Below are 19,020 nucleotides of genomic sequence, written 5' to 3' on the forward strand. Positions count from 1 at the left end.
TATCTATCTATCTATCTATCTATCTATCTATCTATCTATCTATCTATCTATCATCTCTCTATCCTTTCCCATCCAATGTCTAATGGCATTTCTCCCAGTGTCTTCTCCAATCTCATTCTTGTCCCACCGCCAACACTCCCAAATCACTGCTTATCCTGTAGCCTTCTTCCCAGACAACAGCATTCAGTCACTCAAGCAGTCAAGTATCAGGCATTTTCCTAGGCCCGAAGAATACAAAACCATCAACACAAGGTACCTGAACTCAACAAACCTCATTAGCTAAAGTGTGAGTGTTAGGATTATCTGCAACACCCTCTCTTTCCCTCCAAACCGATCAGCACTTTCTAAATTAAACCATCTCTCTTCTCTGTCCTTGCTGCTACTGTCAAAATTATTGTGATGGTTTCTTTTGCAACTCTGTTTCTTGTAAACTCCTTCCACCGGAATTCACAAAATCAGTCAGCAAATACAAACTGAGCATCTGCTGTGGGCCAGCCTCTTCGGTAGCTGGAGATTTTGATAAAGAGAATGAAAAAAGGTCTTTGCTTTTGAAAACTCTGGAGCTAATACCCTTCCTCCCTCTCCCCACCTGGGAACCTGATTTTCCAGCAGCAGAAGTTACAGTTGTCTTCTCCTCAGAGGGAACTGCTGTCTCCTTCCTCTGTCCTCACAGAGCTCCCTGTAGATAGCTCTATCCTACCACTTCTCATGTAGCTTAGTTTTAAACGTGACTCTCTTCTACCGGACTGTGGGCTCCTCAAAGGCAGACGGCCCGTCTGGTTCACCATCTATTTTTATTTCCTGGCACAGAGTCTGGCACATGATGGACCAGTCCTCGAAGAGCCGTCACCGGCGGTCTCCCATTCCTCTCGTCCTCCGCCCCTTCTCTCCTGAAAGTACTCTGATCAGCACTTCTCCAAACTTGCTCTTGTCAAAGAGATCAATGGCCTTTACATTTTTAAAACTGAGGAGTCAAATTCTCAGTCTTCCTCTTAACTGCTCTATCAGCACCATGTGACAGAGCAAATCACTCCTTCTTGAGACACTTTTCACATGGCTTTTGGCACTCCCACTTGGTTCTTGATTTATCTCATGGGCCACACTTCCTCAGCCTCCTCGGATGATTCCTCTTTTTCTCCTTGTCCTCTAAATGTTGGAGTGTCCTGGGCCTTCCTTCCCTATCCTCGTGTGTTTCTTAGCACTCCCACTGCTTTCGTATTACCCATACGACAAAGACACTGAACTGCACACTTCCTGCCTAGAAATCAGTCAGAGCTCTTCCCTCCAACAAGAAATGGCCACTGCAGGCTGTAGAGACCGCAAGACCAACAGGAGAGAAAGAGCATCCTGGTTTTCTTCAGTTTGTGTCAATCAGGCTTTGTCACTCTCCATCTCCGATCACATAGGAGGAGTTTGGAGTAGAAATTCTTCCTGGAACTCCAAAGACCCAATCCCGAGTTGCACCTCTGACTTCTCAGTCCTTTGATCCTGGGTGGACATGAAAGAGCCTAGACCCCAAAGAAATTAGGGAATGAGGAAGACAGCAGACCGTGGGGTGGGAGGCACTTGAAGACCATTCTCCACCCCAGGCTCCCCTGCCTCCCAGGCTGCACCCACTCCTTCAAGGAACACTTGCCCCTGCTCTTCCTGCCCTTACCAGCCAGTCATCCACTCAGAACTGCTCCTCACTTTGGACCAGTCACTATTAATAGAGGCATTGCCATCTTAATGGGTACAAATCTTAATTGATTAATTATAATATATAATGTAATAATTCTAATTATTAATGCATTTAATTAATTAAGTTAATTTTATGAAGAAGTGCCCTAGAAGGTTTCATGTGTGCTCTCACTGAGTCCTCATAAGAACCTTACAAAATAGATATTATTGTTCCATTTTACAGACGGATAAACTGAGACTTAGATTAGGAGTTTATCCACTGTCATATTTACCCCATGATTCTAAATTCAATACTTTAATCTCTCTGTTTAAAGTCAGTGGAATACAACTGTCTAGGTGAAATTTCAGACATCGCTAAGTCTCAAGGGGAAGAAGAAAGGGGTAGGTGGCTGCCTAAGTCTCTGTCTGTGGGCCATCCTCCGCCCTTTACTTCTAAGCTTCCTCCTCAGATTTGCTAGGAAGCCCCAGGACACAGTTGCTCTGGGGAAGTGAAAGTGGAAGGATTATCTGTCACCTCCTTTCTAACCTCATCCCCCCCCCCTTCCTCACCACACAGACACTCCTGGGTTCAAGACAAGAGCCCCTCCCGACCCTGCCTCTGGTCCAGCCCCAGTCCCCAGGAGGGCCCACCCCGCCCCCATCCCCTCTTTCCCACTGGCCCTGGGACCCAGCACTGGTACCTGCTTCCCAGGGGCTCAGGTCCAGGAACGTCCCCATCTCCACAGGAGAGGGAAGGGGAGCTGGGCAGAGTGCCTTTTAGTGGAAGAACTGAATCACAAAATAGGGAAGAAATACCTTTCTTTCGGAGCTTGGGGGTTTTCCTCCTGAAATTCCAGCAAGAGAGCAGTGTCAGGGCAGAAAAGCCACAGCCCAGGTCCCACCGTGGCATCCTAAGAATATGAGGCATGGTAGGGGCCAAGGAACCACAGCCTCTGCTGGGCCAGCCTCAGGCCTTCCCTCCTCTCCAGCCTGGAAGAACCATCCTCTCTCGCTTTCTCGCTTCCAGATCAACACATGCTTGTAAGTACTGCTCAGGTTCTGTCTGACTCCAGCACGGAAATCACAGGATCTGTCGGCACCTGCCCCTGGCCCTCCCTTCCTCCTTCCCACACTACTTCCCCTCCCCACTCACCTTTACACACATGAGTCTTGGCTTTTAAAGAGTGAACATAAAGCTGTCAGGGCCCGCAATAAAAAAGTGCCTCCTTTTACTTAGCAGCTAATTGTCAACTGCCATTCAAGGGATAGAATGGAGGTGGGTTAAAAAAAAAAAAAAATCCCACACACAAGCCCTTACCAGCATTGCTCCATATATCAAAGTGTCTGGCAGGAACACAGGATTTCACTTAGTGTTGATGAAGCCAGCCCACCCTTCTCTGGAAATGCTTTCAGAGTTGCATGTAGCTCAGTCAAGCCTTCAGAGAGAAAGCTCTTGGAGGTGGGTTGTGGGGTAAACTAAGACGATTTCCCCCTCCCGTTGAGAAGATTTTAACAAACAGTGCAGCCACCCTGCCAGACATGCCCAGGAGACTTGAAATGGACTCTCAGCATGAGGGGACAGGCAGGAGCCGGGAAGGATTGCCAGGAGGAGTAATGGGATGCTGCCCGCCAAATGTTCACTCCATTCACTCATAGGCTGGAAATCAAGGACTCGATCGACAGACACCACGTTCTCCTTCCGTGTCAAATGCACTCCCACGTCATGGCAGTGTTACCTCTGAAACGTTGTGAACACCTGCTAACTTTTCGCCATCTTCGACACCACCACCCTCATCCAAGCCACCTTAGGATGAAGACCAACATCTTTAGCAAGGCTATGTTCATTCTTTTCACCTTCCTCTCACTCCAGAGCCTGTTCTCCTTTCTGTCAGAGGACCTTCGTATATGCTCTTCCCCTGGCTGAAATACTGTTCCTCTTCTCCCTCCTCTGCCTCGTTAGCCTCTACTGACCCTTCAGATTTAAGCCGAATCATCACTAGTTCAGGGAAGCTTTTCCTAAATTTCTTGACAAAGTTTTTTTCCCCCCTGTGCAGTATGTAGGCTTCCTTCATGGTACTTTTCCCAGTTGTAATGTTATGGTTTGGGGGTCGATTTGTTTCTGTGTCTTCTATTAGACTGTGAGCTCCTGGAAGAGGGGACTTAGTCTTTTTCACATTGGTGTACCCCCAGGGCTAGCACAGTGCTTCGCACATGCTCAAGAAATATTTGTTGACTAAAAGAGTAAGTATCTGTCTTGGGGCGCCTGTGGGGCTCAGTCGGTTGAGCGTTCGACTCTTAAGTGTCGGCTCAGGCCATGATCTCAGGGTTGTGGGATTGAGCCCCGTGTCAGGTGTCAGACTCCACGCTCAGTGAAGAGTGTGCTGGAGATTCTTTCTCTCTCCCTCTGCCCCTCCCCCTGCTCGTGCTCTCTCTCTCACTCTCTCTCTCTCTCACTCTCTCTCTCAAATAAAATAAATAAATCTTAAAAAAAAAAGTGTCTTGTGTTGGGATCCGGGGAGAGGGGGATTACTGAAATAAGTAAAAATTATCCTTCTTGGGGAATCAGTAAAAGAAAAAAAGAGAAAAAACCCATCCTTCCTAATGTCCAGTTTAGCCAGAGAAAAAGAATCGGCACACATGGAATAACAATGAGTCACAGAGATAACACACTCCCACAGGCTAAACTCTGCTGTAGATTGTGAAATCATGTTCTGAAGGATGCGGACAACTTAAGAAAGAAGAGGAAGAAAAGGAACCCAAGGCATGTAACAACCCACTGTTTATATACTCTACGCCTAGCGTTGGCAAACACACAAAGATGCCTAAAACATGGGACCTGGCCCGGGTCTTACAACCAGGTTGGTCAGAGCAGAACAATGCACAATTTAGTCCAGTGCTTACGTACCCAGCAGTGGACTGAGAAAAAAAACAGAGAGGCCAGCCTCCGGAGCAAGAGGGCAAAGCAGGTTCCGACCAATCAGCATTTTGCAATGTGGCCTGCCTGCTCCCCGGGGGTGGGGCAGACACCTGGTTTCAGGATGGGGATCAAGGGAACACAGAGCCCTCCAACTCAGGGAGGGGGTGGTTTAGAGAAAGAGGGACAAGTCACTCAAAGTCCAGATGTGTTCACCTCCCTTCCTTTTCTTCTACTTACATCAGGAACGCTTGGAATTGCATCCAGAATTTTTGGGAAAAAATTAATCTAACTTTTCCCAACCAGGTCCTTAGGAAAGAATAGTGCAGAAAAAAGAGATAAACTGGCTGGCTAGGAACGAAAAGACTAGAACACCACGGTGCTGCTTTCCAAGGTGTGACATTGTGATTTACTATAAGAAATATATTTTTGGTCTTTCACCCATTTTCTGGCACTGAGCTCCTGAAACTCTTGGAATTTGCTGTGATGAGAGAGATAAAGGCATCTTTTGTTAGGTTAATGAGATGAGTTTTGAAAGACACCTAGGATAGGGGCTGATTAACGGTGGAACCAACCCAGTGATCACAGGGTTAGAACTTTCAGTCCCACCCACTGACCTCTGGGCAGGGGTGGGGGGGGGAGCTGGAGATTGAGTTCAGTCACGAATGGCCAATGATTTAATCAATCATGCAGATGCAATACAGCCTCCATAAAATCCAAAAGGATATGGGGTTTGGAGAATTTCTAGGTTGATGGATACCTGAAGATTTGGGGGAGACTGGTAGTCTTGGAGAGGGCCTCCACCACACTTTGCCCATGCCTTTCTTCCATCTGGCTGTTCCTGAGTTATATCCTTTTATAATAAACTGGTGATCTAATAAGCTAACTGGTTTCCTCAGTTCTGTGAGCCCCTCTAGCAAATTAATTGAACCCAGGGAGGGGGTCATTGGGACCTCCAAGTCAGAAGCACAGGTGACAATCTGGCCTTGAAATTGGCACCTGAAATGCATGGAAGGGGAGATGTGTTGCAGGACCGAGCCCTTTGCCTGTGCAATCTGAACTATCTCTAGGTAGATAGCGTCCGAATTGAGTTAAATTGTTGGACATCTAGCTGGTGTCCAAGAATTTCTGGGACGTGTGGAGAAACATTGGAAATGGTCCCAGAAAGGGACAAGGTGAGAAGAATGTTTAGAGCAGCTAGGAGGCAGGAGGAGCCAAGGGGAAAAAGCGGGGTGTTTCATGGGAACTATGTGGGCCTTCTTTCTTGTCAAGGCAGAAAGGGAGCCAGAAAAGAAACTGGGGCAAGAAGGGCCTTAGCTCTGCAAAACTGTCAACGAGGGTGACTTGTAAAACATGGTCTGGACTCAGTACCTAGGTAGTACAAAGGGCCTACAGGTACCTGCAGTTGAATGCAGTTGAACACAAAATTGCTCTGTCTGAACATTTTTCTGGGGAGCGTTTCCACAGCTTTTATCAGATTCTCTAAGGGGTCTACAAACCATAAAGAGTTTCACCAAAGCTAACCATTAACACACTTGGAGCAAGATCATTCTAGAGGCAGCAACCCATTTTCCAAGTAATTTCCCAGGTAAGCTGATGGTCATTGAGCAAAGAGGAGAGCCTACGGGAGTAGAACCCAGGACCACCATGGGAAGAAAAGGCCATTCCTTCACATCTACTGTGTCAGGCACTGTTTAGATCCTGGGATATAGCACTGAACAAAATGGAGAAAGAAATTCATGCCAAGTAGATTAAAGGTTTTCTTCTAGCCAGGGGAGACCAACTACGAACAAATGAGTGAAAAATTTAGCAGGTTCTAAGAGGGTAGTACATAGGAGAAAAATGAAGCAGGACAGAGGGACAAGGAGGGCCGGCGGTAGGGCAAGGAAGGGATTCAATGTCAAATGGGATGATGGGGATGGGGGAAGTCTCCCTGAGGTGATACTTGAGCAAAGACCTGCAAAAAAGCAGAGTACCAAGCCACACAGGTACCCGGAGACAGAGGATTCCAGACAGAGAAAATAGCAATGTGCCTGAGGCAGGAACGTGCCTTGCGTGTTTGGGAAGAAGCAAGGGAGTTGGTTTCGGAACCACTACTGTGATTCAGACAAGACCGTAGGGTGCCCCAGCCAGGATGGTGGGAGTGGAAATGGTAAGAGAGCGGATTCTGGGTGGGAAAAGCCATAGAAAGTTTCAGGAAGGGCTGGAAAGAGGCAGCAGCAACATCTGCCAGGGCCTTTCCAATGTCTGAGGGGCATGCCCTGCAGATCTAGTGGACCTGGCTCAGAGGCACTTTCCGAGTGGGGCCATGCTGTGACAAGAACTGCCTAAGAGGCGGGAGCCCCGGCCCCACTCCTCGGCAGCTGGGCCCCTCGGACTAATCATCTACTTCCTCAGGACAGAAGCTTCCTGACTTACACACAGGAAGAACAAATGTCTGGCTTGCCTCGTGGCGTCAGACTGGACTCTCTGTTGTCTTAAAATGCCTTCTCATCCCGAGATCCAGCATTCAGATTCCACAAGAGGCTTTAGAAACATCTGAAGTGCCACATCAGAGACAAATTCCGTTCTTTGAATAAATAAATATGCTGCACTCTTATTTCTCGTCCCTCGGACTTTCCCCTGCCTGCAGGATTTATGCTTGACTGGCTTCTCAGGTGGTGAGGTGGGGGAAAGAAGAAATCCCCGCGTGGCGCAGGACCCAGTAGAGCAGCTCACCGCCGCAAGGCTGAGCCAGCACCATATAAGGCACAGAGGCTACTCACAGTGCAGGGACCTCATTTGACTCAGAATAAGTGCGTAAGCAGGCAATGTAGGCCAAGTCTACTACCCTTGTCAACGCAGGCTGCCTAGAGCCCTGGACTGAGGAAAGCAGGAAACCTCGGCAAGGGCTCATGATCTCACAATCCGGGGCAACAAGGAGGCTGAGAGCTAAGCTTATCCAGGCTGAATGGCATAGAAGAGAGCTTTAATCAATAAAAACCTCATCTTGGACTGACTAGCACAGCAAAAAAGAGACTGTTTAGGACCTGGGAAATGGATAACGAAACCACGCTCCTCTTTTTGTAATAGGATGCAGCTGCTCAGGATACCTGTGGCAGGCACTCCTGAGTCTGGGTGTCCCATCAGTAACTTCTTTTCTCCCAGTCCCTGCTAGGCAGGTCCCGGGCTACAGGACTGCCTCTTTGCCCCAGCTCCTGAGTCTGCAAGTGGTCTCCTGCCCCCAGCTGAGCCAGATAGATGGTCTTTCTCAGGAGTTTGGAATGGGGTGGTGGAGGCTGAGCTCAGCCTCTGCTGTGCTTGAGAGAGAAATACAGGAAAGCTGGGGCTGGCACGGCTGTATGGGGCCACGAGTGAGTACTGGAGCGCTGCTAACCACGCAAACACAGGCAGGCATACAGAGAGAAGCAGAATGCGAAGCTGTGTGGCCCCAGAGAAACCGACAGGATAAGCGCTGGGCCGATGGTCCAGTTCTTGGCCCCAGTGTCTTGAGTCCTCTTGGCAGTTCTCCCTTGGTCTCTTTCAGTAGCTACTGTACCAACTCAGTAAATCCCTCTTTGTTGCTTAACATCATTGCACGCGATTTCTATTTTTGGTAACCAAATAACCCCTGAAATGAATCAATATAACAACATGGGAAAAACCCTTTAGCTATAAAATAAAACATATTAAATTGTATATATTCCATGCTTGTCATTCTGAAAAAAAAAATAAGAAATGTATATATGAATACCACCTGGAAGGAAAACATAAAAATTCCTCTGGTGGTTGTAGGGGTGATTATTTTCCTATATTTTTCAAATTTCCACAAAATTGTTATGGCACTCATAATGTTTAAAGAACCCATTGGGCAATCCCATAAATATTTAATATTTGAGCTGTAAGAGCCCCCCCCCCGACATGACTTCCAAAATAATAGGCAGCACAGTTGATAAATAATTATATACAGTCATCCTGGAGTTGACACAAAGTTCGTTCCTAAAAAGTTGAAGCAAAGTGGTCACTTGAGATCCCCCATATCAGCAGTTCTTCATATTTTTATGAAAGGAAAAAACATATACTGGATTCACCTGTTTGTTAATTGCAGATGTTTTTGTTTTGTTTTGTTTTTAATTTTTTATTTAAATTCAATTTAGTTAACATATAGTGTAGTATTAGTTTCAGGGGTGGAATTTAGTGATTCATCACTTACATATAACACCCAGTGCTCATTCCATCAAGTGCCCTCCTTAATGCCCATCACCCAGTTACCCCATCGCCCACCAAACTCTTGTCCAGCAGCTCTCAGTTTGTTTCCTAGAGTTAAGAGTCTCTTACGGTTTGTCTCCCTTTCTGTTTTCACCTTATTTTATTTTTCCCTCCATTCTCCTATGTTCATCTGTTTGTTTCTTAAATTCCACATACGAGTGAAATACGGTATTTCTCTTTCTCTGACTTTTTTCTCTTAGCATACCCTCCAGTTCCATCCATGTCATTGCAAAGGGCAAGATTTCATTCTTTTTGGAGGCTGAGTAATATATATATTATATGTGTATATATATATACACATATATACTACATCTTTATCCATTCATCTGTCAATGGACATCTGGGCTCTTTCCATATTTTGGCTCTTGTGGACACTGTGTTAATTATAGATATTTTTTCACAGCAGTTTCTCCTCTAGTGGGGCCCCAACACCAGGGTTCCCAGAAAACTCAAACACTTGAGTCATGGAACCCAGAAAAGTGGTCACCCTGAATTCACGGAGAACCTGTGAGCGGGACCCAGTTCCTGAACCTCTCCCCATTCTAACCACCCCAGTTCTGGCCAGCCGCTTCACTTTCCTGCTGATCAGCCTCCCCCAGCTTTTGGCATAGGTCTTGCCATCACCCTCTCCGGCCCATGACCCCATAACCGGGCAGACTCGTGGTGCTGCGGAATGTTGCTTCAGGACATCACACACATTTGCTACTGAGCTGCAAAGGGCTGCGGTCTGCCCAGCAAATCTAGAGTCGGCTCTTTGAGGTCATGCAGGGAGGGAAGCTAGATGCTTGGCAATGAGCATGGCCTCAGAGTTGTCCTCTCGTGGTGTCCCTTGAACACTGTTCAAGGAGGGATTGTGTCTGGAGCTCCTAACTCCCCATCTTTGAGATGTCACAGACACCTGCCCAGGAAAACCTGCAGAGTCCTTACCTCCAGAGGGCGTGCCAGCGACTCTCCTAAGGAATTTAACCCACTCCTCCATCTCCGCCTGAGAGCTGGCCATGAGGACATAGGAGTCCTGTCCTGTGCGACTCTGGTCCCATGAGGCTGGAGGAAGAAGTAATACTAATGAAGGTCTTCGAGCGGTAAGCGGCCGAGACAAAGGGAAGCAAGGGAAACTGAACCTCAGCTGCTTCCTTGATTCAATTAAACGACCAAACAACACAAAAACATTATCTACTTAACCTCAAGGGAACCAAATACCTATGCACTTGAAACTCTAATTCTATAGATAAACCACTGAACACCCGTGGTTTGCAATTGGGATGCCTTGGGCTGAGATCTGCTCCCGTCGGGGAGAGAAGCCGTTTCCTACCAGGAAAGAAGAGAAGTTCAAGGGGCAGTGTCGGTATTAGAGGAGAGAGGCTCAGCCCGTACAATTTTGAAGACTTTAGTCCATCACACCATCACAGATATTTTCCTAAGCTACTCATGAGCTCAGCTGTTGGGGTGAGGAGGAGAACAGCAACTCAGGAGAGAGAGACAATGAGCACATGTGTGCCTTTCTCACAAAATCAGTGTTTCCTATTCAGGATTTCTACTCTCCTACCTGCACAAGACATCGTAAACGGTAGGTTCTCAATACATAGTTGATGGACAAATGAAGTTTGTTAGGACTTTCTTTACATTTGCACTTTAAACCCATGATTATGGACAGACATATGTAATGTTTCCTGGGTTTTGTGCTACAGACAAAAGGGTAAAGAAGTGACAAGGGGGTGGAACAGGGAGAGGATGTCAAGAGAAAGAATGAAAGAAAGTGACAAAAAGAAAAATGACAGAGAAGGAAAAGAGAGGGAGAAGGAAATCATCAAACATAGGACATAGAACATAATAGCAATCCCTTTCAATTACAAGAGGCTATTAAATTTCAAAGTGTCTGTGTAAACACCAACACATTCTTCTCACAATGTCAGGGCATTGCTCTCAAAAAGAGTTTGTTTTAGTACCCCACTTGTGCCCAAACCTGTACTTTCTTTTTTTTTTTTTTTAAAGATTTTATTTATTTATTCATGAGAGACAGAGAGAGAGAGAGAGAGAAGAAGAGGGAGAAGCAGGCTCCCAAGGAGCAGGGAGCCCGATGCGGGACTCGATCCCAGGACCCTGGGATCATGACCTGAGCTGAAGGCAGACGCTTAACCATCTGAGCCACCCAGGCACCCCAAAACCTGTACTTTCTTGCAGGGCAACAAAAGACCTTCAAATTCCATTTGGTTCTCATCTCTTGAACCTATATTAATAGGAGCACCACATTCTTTTATGCTTTGGGACAACCCGATTCTGAATCCATCTTATCATTGAGTCATCAGCTCTTCTGACCAGAAGGGTCAGTGCATGGAGGCCCTGACCATTCCTGAGAGCTAGGTGCTTCCAGAAGTAAAATGGGAAGTAAAAAGTGGTCAGGGTAGAACTAAAGAACCATAATATCCCTTTGAAATAGAATGGGCTCTAGTATCATTTCCATTCTACAGCTAATGGAACTCAAGTCCAGAGATGCAAAGAGGCCTGCCCATTGGCACCCAGGAAGTGACTACCAAACTCTAGGCATGGCCCCTGATCTTTCTCCCAATAATTGCCAGTAGCCCCTATTGCGTCCAATTTGACCTTAGCCAAAATTTATCTGGCACCTTTCTCCACTAGGCCTATGCTCCAGTCTGTTGTGTTGTCAAAAACATGCCTTTTCAGTTTACCCTGACTTCTGGAAGATCTTTTAGTTTTGCCATTAGTTTTGTCTCTCAACTCCAGTGAGGAACGCCCAGCTCTCAGGATGCTCCTGACTGGCCAGGACTTCGATGGACTGACACTTCTGGTCAAAAAAGCTGATGACCCGATCACAAAAAAGATTCTAAATCAGGTCATCCCAAAGGGTAAAGAAGGTGAAGCTCCATGATATTAAATAGGTTCAAGAGATCAAAGGCAAAGGGAATTTGAAAATCCTTTGCTGCCCTATAAAACAATTAATGTTGGGCACATTGGAGTGCCTGCTCTATTTAAAATGGTAAGTGAGGGGCGCCTGGGTGGCTGTCAGTTAAGTGTCTGCCTTCGGCTCAGGTCACGATCCCAGAGTCCTGGGATAAAGCCCTGTGTTGGGCTCCCTGCTCAGCAGGGAGTCTGCTTCTCCCTCTCCACCAACTCCCCCCACCCCTGCTCGTGCTCTCTCTCACTATCTCTGTCTCTCTTTCTCTCTCAAATAAATAAATAGAAACTTTTTTTGAAGTAAAAAAATAAAGAATAAAATGGTAAGTAACCGCCACTATCCCCTCAATGAGAATTTTGCTTTCTTTGCTTTAATTTTTTCCATTGTGCTTATTCTGTCATAAGCAGTCAGTTTGTCAGTCTCCTCCATTAGACTGTGAGCTACACGCAGGCTTGCTCTTTTCTGGATTCCCAGTTCCTATGATAGTGCCTGGCTCATAGCAGGTACTCAATAAATCTTTTGTAACATCTCACCAGACAGCATGAGAATGAAATGCAACAAGTGGAATAACTTTCTGTATCCGTGATGACGTCCTTTGGGTGGAAGGAGAACAGATAATTATCCTGCTAGAGGTACGTAGGGAAAGGGAAACTTGTCCTAAATTTTTGCCTGCCCCCAATAAAGAAAAACATAGCATAACTACAACGAAAGGCTTCTCTCTGGCTTTTGTGCAACTGATACTGGTGATCACAGAGAGAGGGCCCTGATTAGGAAGGCCATTTCCTCGGCCAGCATTGGTCCCTGAGAATAATCTTACATAAGAGCATGGCAAAAAGAGGATCGAAAAATCTCTACATCGTAATACAAAGGCTTGCCTCGCTTTAAGTTGGGTGAAGACTTGCGAATGATGGCTCCTTTAGGAGACCTTTAGGAAAATGGTTCCCTACCTTATTATTGCTTTAGAATTGTTGTTTGTTCTTATGAGACGTGTGTGTGTGTGCGTGCATGCGCGCACATGCACGTGCACACCCAGGAGCCTGCAGCAAGTGTACGTGATAATGAGATACTGTAGCATAGCAATCTTCAAGGGTACTGGGCTTGGCGTGCAAAGCCCACATTGAATCTGCAGCCAGACCTCTCAGTAGGGTTACCCTTGATAGAAAATTCAGGCTTTGGGAAACATGTTACCATAGACGGTTGTATCCCATGAACTGTGCTGGGAAAGGGGTCCTCGGACTAGAAGAATCTTGTGGGAAAGAGGTGGGGTTTTCTCAGAGATGAGAGACTAAAAAATAAACTCTTCCTTTGAGGAGGAAGAGAGTTGGACAGAACTCAGATAAAAGAGCAAAGGAGTGCCCACTGGGAAGGAGGCCGCCCGGAGGAGCTGAACTTTAAAAACGGTCTTTCTTTGTTTTCTATAGCAGTAGCCAGTTTTAGGATTGATTTCTACATTGTAATTTCCTCCAGTTATCCCCAAAGATCAAACATCTACATGACACTGACTATATATCAGTCACTAGACCAAATGTGCCAAGTCAATTCCTTTCTATCATCCTCACTATCCTCATCATTGTCTGCATTTCACAGATAAAGAAACAGGCAGGAAGAAATGAAATAACCTGATCACAGTTACACAAATAGAAAGCGGCAGGGCCAGGATTCGGAGGAGGGCAGGCCAGCTCCAGACCAGGCACTCTAATCTCACGGCTACGTTGCCTTCTTCATCATGTCTTATGCGCATGCTGCCTTGAGCGAGTGGTAAGGAGGGGGTTAAGGGAAGAGGCGCTCGCTCAGGGGACTGGCGGCCTCCCCTGCTATGTCACCACCTGACCAGCAGGTCTGGAGTTCCTGGCGGCGCTGGGGCTGGCAAAGGAGCACGAGATAGGGAGAAGCAGCCTCAGTGTGCTAGGCTCACACAAACCTGAATTCCCCTTGAGACGGAGTAAGATCAACTCCTCCTGCCCCACATGCAGTTGAGGAAGGGAACCCTTGCCTGGGCAGAAGCACCCTCCAGCGTGCTGCTAACATGCGCAGTAGAGGACCTTCAGCACCCCACATGTGCTAAGTGCTCAGTAATTCGCGGCTGTCATTTCTTATTACGTCGTGCTAAACCATATGAGACTATTGACCGTGGACCATTTTTGACCTACCAAAATGGCAATTACACATTGCCCAGTTTACACTGTAACTGTTCATTTTAATATCTCACTCAACTTGGAAACTGAGCTCCTTTTAGTGAGCAGGGATGATGTACTTTTCAGAGCAGTGTGTCAGCGCCTGGTGGAATACGTGTCTCCAAGCACACACTCACGAGATGCTTACGGGGTTGAACCACACACGCACCCGCTTAGTTGGCCTGCCAGCTAATGAACTAGTATAAGTTCGTTAACTACGTACAGAACTACAGTGCATTTTTACTCGGTTGGTTGGTTAGCTGGCTGACAGACTCAGCCTTGACTTCTAGGATCCTGAAGTAAGACGGGAATATAATGTACCTCTGTCCCCACTTCTGTTGCCTACCTGGAATGACTTCAAAGACAAACTTCCCCGCCTCTTCTGGGTTCATGGCGATCTCCTTGATCGTACTTCCTGGTAGATACATGCAACCCTGAAAGATCAAAAGTTGGCCCTTTAAGATAAGCAGCAATTTGGTCCCCTAAAATTAAGTTGAAGGACAGACAGGATAACGATGGGATCAGAGAAGATAATGGGTAGGTGGAGAGGAACATGGAAAGCTAGCACCCCAGTTTTGAATGGGGCACTTCTGCTATTCAAGCCTCTGACAAATTGACAGCTATCTGAGAGCAAGCTAGGTGCCTAGAGAGAAAAGAACAAGGTCCTGACAGAAGAGTGAGGGGAGGGGATGCCATCAGCAACACTTGCCTCTTCCCACTTTTCCAAGGACCTGACTTCCTGGCCAAACCAGACATCGGACCTTTGTAAGCAGGGCAGAGACTGGTATGCCTTGCAGAGATAGTATGGTGGGCATTCTACCTGCCCGGCTGCCGGAGATGGCACGGGGGACGGAACCACAGGTAGCCAGTCAAGAAGATAGAGTACTTAGGAGCAGCAAGAGCTGCTGAGTAGCACATTCCAAGCATCTGTCCCTTTGCTAAGCACCTTGACTATGTTACCCAATTAGTCCTTCCGGCAACCCTCCCAGCCAGGTGTCATTATGCACATTTACAAGTGAAGAACCAGAAAGGTTCTATAATCTGCCCAGTGTCACAGAGCTAGTAAGGGACAGAATGGTAATTCATCTCAGTAGCCAGTTCAAGCTGAGGTGGTGGGGACCCACCAGCTTCATGTCCCCCCGAAGTGGGGAGGAGGATCCTGGATCCATGGCAGGAAGTGAGGTTGCAGAAGGATAGGTGACCTTTTATATGTGAATTTGTTATCAGAAGAACAAGTCACTTCCGCTATGTGTGTGCTCAGTGCTTTAGCACTTACATGCACCATCACATGCAATATCCCATTGGATACCCACAACAGCTCTGTACCATAAGCCTGGCAACATGTGCCTCTTCTCCTTTGCAGACGAGGTAATCAATACTGTGGAAATCTAAGCGACTGCACCAAGGGACACAGCTTATTTGTCCTAGAGTTGGCTTGTCAGAATTTATATCTCACTGGCCGTGACAGGCAGCATGTCTGATTCTAGCTGAGCAAATATATGTGTCTTTAGAACAGAGTGTCAATGAAGAGGATCGGCATCAGAAAATCCATTAACATCAAAAACAGAGAGGCAGCCTTGAAAAGTCCCTGAACAAACAAAACCAGTTTAGTCATACAAAGCTCAATTTCGCTTACTTTGCAAGACAAACTTGACCTGGATCATTTCTTGCTCATGCCTCTGGAAATCATAAGCAAAACTTGAACTGTAATCACTGACCAGTTTCCTATCATTTAAGGAAACGTGCGCAAGGGGCGGAGAGAGGCAGAGGGAGAAGGAGAGAGAGAATCTCAAGCAGCTCTGCACTAAGTGAGGTTCGATCTCACGACACTGAGATCATGACCTGAACTGAAATCAAGAGTTGGACACTTAACTGACTGAGCCACCCAGGCACCCCTAAGGAAATTCTCATATTATAACCAATCACTATAAAGAATAAACAGTCACTGCTTTCTCAACTTAAAATGCTGCTTTATAACAATATATCCCTGAGCCTCATTCCACATTTTTGGTTTAAGTGCTTCCAGTTTGCAAACTTTTTGGTGTACACAAAATAAATTTTTACTAATTATTACTTCAGTGATTCATTGGTTTTACTTCTGTTATTTCTGAACTTTTGAGAGTATAGGACAAGAGTCTTAATGAACTCTCAGATCAGCTGAGGAGCCTCAAAGAATAAATGTTTCTTGAGAGTCTAGAAATAAAAATGTCTAAGACTGAATGAGAAAAAGAGTAGAAGAAAAAGAAGAAGAAAAGGAGGAGGAAAAGAGGAAGAGGGGAGAGACAGCGAGGGGGAAGAGGAAAAAGGAAAAAGTATCTGTCTATAAAAGGGAATTCTGCATTTTTCTACATTTCTCTAATTTTATTACTTGAAAATAACCTCAAACCTACAAGGTCCTCATCATCTTTAAATAATATCAATGGCCTTGGGAAAAAAAATGACCCTGAGATTGTGCAGCTGGGCTTCTTTGCATGAGTTATGGCACTAGAATAAAAAGCCACATTATTTTTAGACAAGAAGGAGCACTGCCTGGCAGAAGAAAAGGAAAGTATAATTTCAGAAGTATCTGCCTCTCCTAAATACCTCTATTATTTGATACGTCCAAATTACTTTCATCCAAAAATAGTAAAAATAAAGTACAAAATATGTAAGTACTATTTATCAAGCAGTAATTAGGTGCCAGGCTCTGTGCTAAATGCCCTGAATATATTATCATATTAAATCTTCATAAGAACTCTCTGAAGGGACCGCCTAGGTGGCTCAGTTGTTAAGCGTCTGCCTTCGGCTCAGGTCATGGTCCCAAGGTCCTGGGATCGAGCCCCGCACTGGGCTCCCTGCTCCGCGGGAAGCCTGCTTCTCCCTCTCCCACTCCCTCTGCTTGTGTTCCCTCTCTCGCTGTCTCTCTCTCTGTCAGATAAATAAATAAATAAATAAACTCTCTGAAGGACAGACTGTTATTTTCCCCACTGGAGACATGAGGAAGTAAGGGTCAGAGAGGTTAATTAGATGATCCAAGATCACAGCGCTAGTTAATAGGAGTGCTGTGATTCAAACTCCAGTCAGTGGGATTTCAGAATGACAAGTAAGACTTTACTTACAAGTCCCACTTACTCTGGGGGAAGAAGTAACCATCAGAGTTAAACTTATTCACACCAAGACATAAATGACAAACTGCAAGCCCTTCCTCATCTTGAGCACAAGAACCCTGGACATCATAAATGAAGAGAGGAGAGTGGGAAGCCATCAGAGAGACAGTAGTGGGGGTGGGGACACTGATGGAGGGGGAGGAATGGCCCCGGACAAGGAAGGGCTCAAGTGGCCACTTTCCCCCACATTGCAAGTCGACTGGAGTGGACGCTGTACAAAGATGGAAGGAGGAGGCCACACGTCCTACAGCAATGAAGCAGGGCAGATAGCCGGGGCAGTGGGGTGCTGGAGCCCACGTATAGCGGCTGGCAAGGATGCACTGCCACAGCTTCAGGAACAATGTGAGCAGTTGTTAAACACAGCCGTTATCGATAGTTAAATTATATAAGCTTATAATGAAATACTTTATATTAAAAATAACGGTAATAATACTCAGAGTTCAGCGATTCCTAGTTATTTACTCTATTTGACTATGATTTCTGTTCATGTGGTTATTTACATCTGTTCTATCTGTGTGGTTAAAATACTATAAAACACTGTGCTTTACACATCTCTTCTCAACTCTGTGTTCAGTGATGTCATGTTAGCAGCCTGAATCAGCCAGGCTGGGGTATTTACACCACGGAAATTGGCTAATACTGCATCACGATCAGCTCGGCCACCAGACAGCCATTTGTGAAACACTTCCCAGCCACCTGCGGTAACGTCCCTGAAAAGGAGATGAGACAAGGGAACAAAGAAGCTAGGACTGTCCAGAACCATCACTGTAGCAGGGACTTGAGGGCAGTTTGCTGAGGTTCTGGTTTAAACAATTTCCCTGACAAAGAACCTTTTGGAATGAGTTCTATCAAGCTAAGTCAAAGATTTACAGAGCATTATGCTATTAAAGCTGGACAGACCATGCTGAGACCTCAGGGGAAAAAATGCACAGACTGCCTTCTGTCTAGCCCTGAGCTTCCTGGGAAGCAGGCACAGGAGGTCCATCAGAGAGGGGCCGATCATTTATTTAATCATTCTCCTTTGTTGGACAATAAGTTCAAAGTTTCTCATTATAAACAGCACTGCAAGTATCTTATTTCTCTTGGATCACTTCCTAAAACTAAAATGACTCGCTGTAAGCCTATGATATTTTTTTGGCTCTTAGAAATTCGGCCAAATGGCTTTCTAGAAAGTTTGCACCAATTCATATGCATATCATCAGTGTACATGAGGACCTTTTTCACCCGATTGCTCCAAGATTACTGGGGTTTCTGTCTGAGATTTTTTTTAAGGGATAGAATTGTGCGTGTTCTTTTTAAATTTGTAACTAATTTATGTCTTACAGAAAAATTAGAAAATAAACAAAAAAGAGGAAAATCAAAAATTGTCTGCAACTCCAGTGCTCAGAAGAGATAACCACTATTAACAGGTCTGAGTATTTCTCTCCCAGCCGTTTTCCCATAAATTCACATTCATTATTTTTTCCCTCAACAATGGGATTAGTTAGACACATCATCCTCTGTTGTGAATTGGCCTTTTGCTTTTGTTTTCAAAGCCATATTACGGATATCTTTCTATTTCAAAAAGTATTAATTTAGGGCATAACAACAGACTTATATTCTATTGTATAAATATACAAAATTTCCTTGGTATAACTTAGCCCTTACCACTGGGCATTGTTTTTAACATCACTATTATAAACAATACTGTAGTGAAAACATGTACAGGTAAATTTAATTATCTACATCAGTCTTGGGGCACCTGGGTGGCTCATTCAGTTAAGCAGCTGTCTTTGGCTCCAGCATGATCTCAGGGTGCTGGGATCCAGCCCGGACTGGGGTCCCTGCTCAGCGGAAAGTCTGCTTCTCCCTCTGTCCCACCCCCACCTCCCCTCCCCCGCCCCCGGCTCATGCTCTCTCTCTCTCTCTCTCTCTCACATAAATAAATAAATAAATAAATAAATAAATAAATAAATAAATAAATAA

General features: G+C 45.7%; 1 protein-coding gene across 1 annotated transcript in view; it reads right to left on the reverse strand.

Annotated features, from left to right (window-relative positions):
* Window positions 1-19,020, reverse strand: part of ARHGAP25 (Rho GTPase activating protein 25) — an 85,783-nt gene that overhangs the window by 22,697 nt on the left and 44,066 nt on the right. The window contains exons 3-4 of the mRNA XM_035001393.1: window positions 14,256-14,343; window positions 9,749-9,865 (exon numbers count right to left, since the gene is read on the reverse strand). Coding sequence (XP_034857284.1) covers window positions 9,749-9,865; window positions 14,256-14,343 — 205 coding nt within the window. The remainder of the gene's footprint in view (window positions 1-9,748; window positions 9,866-14,255; window positions 14,344-19,020) is intronic.

This window comes from Mirounga leonina, unplaced genomic scaffold (genome assembly GCF_011800145.1).
Source record: "Mirounga leonina isolate KUSES-001 unplaced genomic scaffold, KU_Mleo_1.0 Mir_125, whole genome shotgun sequence".
Classification (NCBI taxonomy): Eukaryota; Metazoa; Chordata; class Mammalia; order Carnivora; family Phocidae; genus Mirounga; species Mirounga leonina.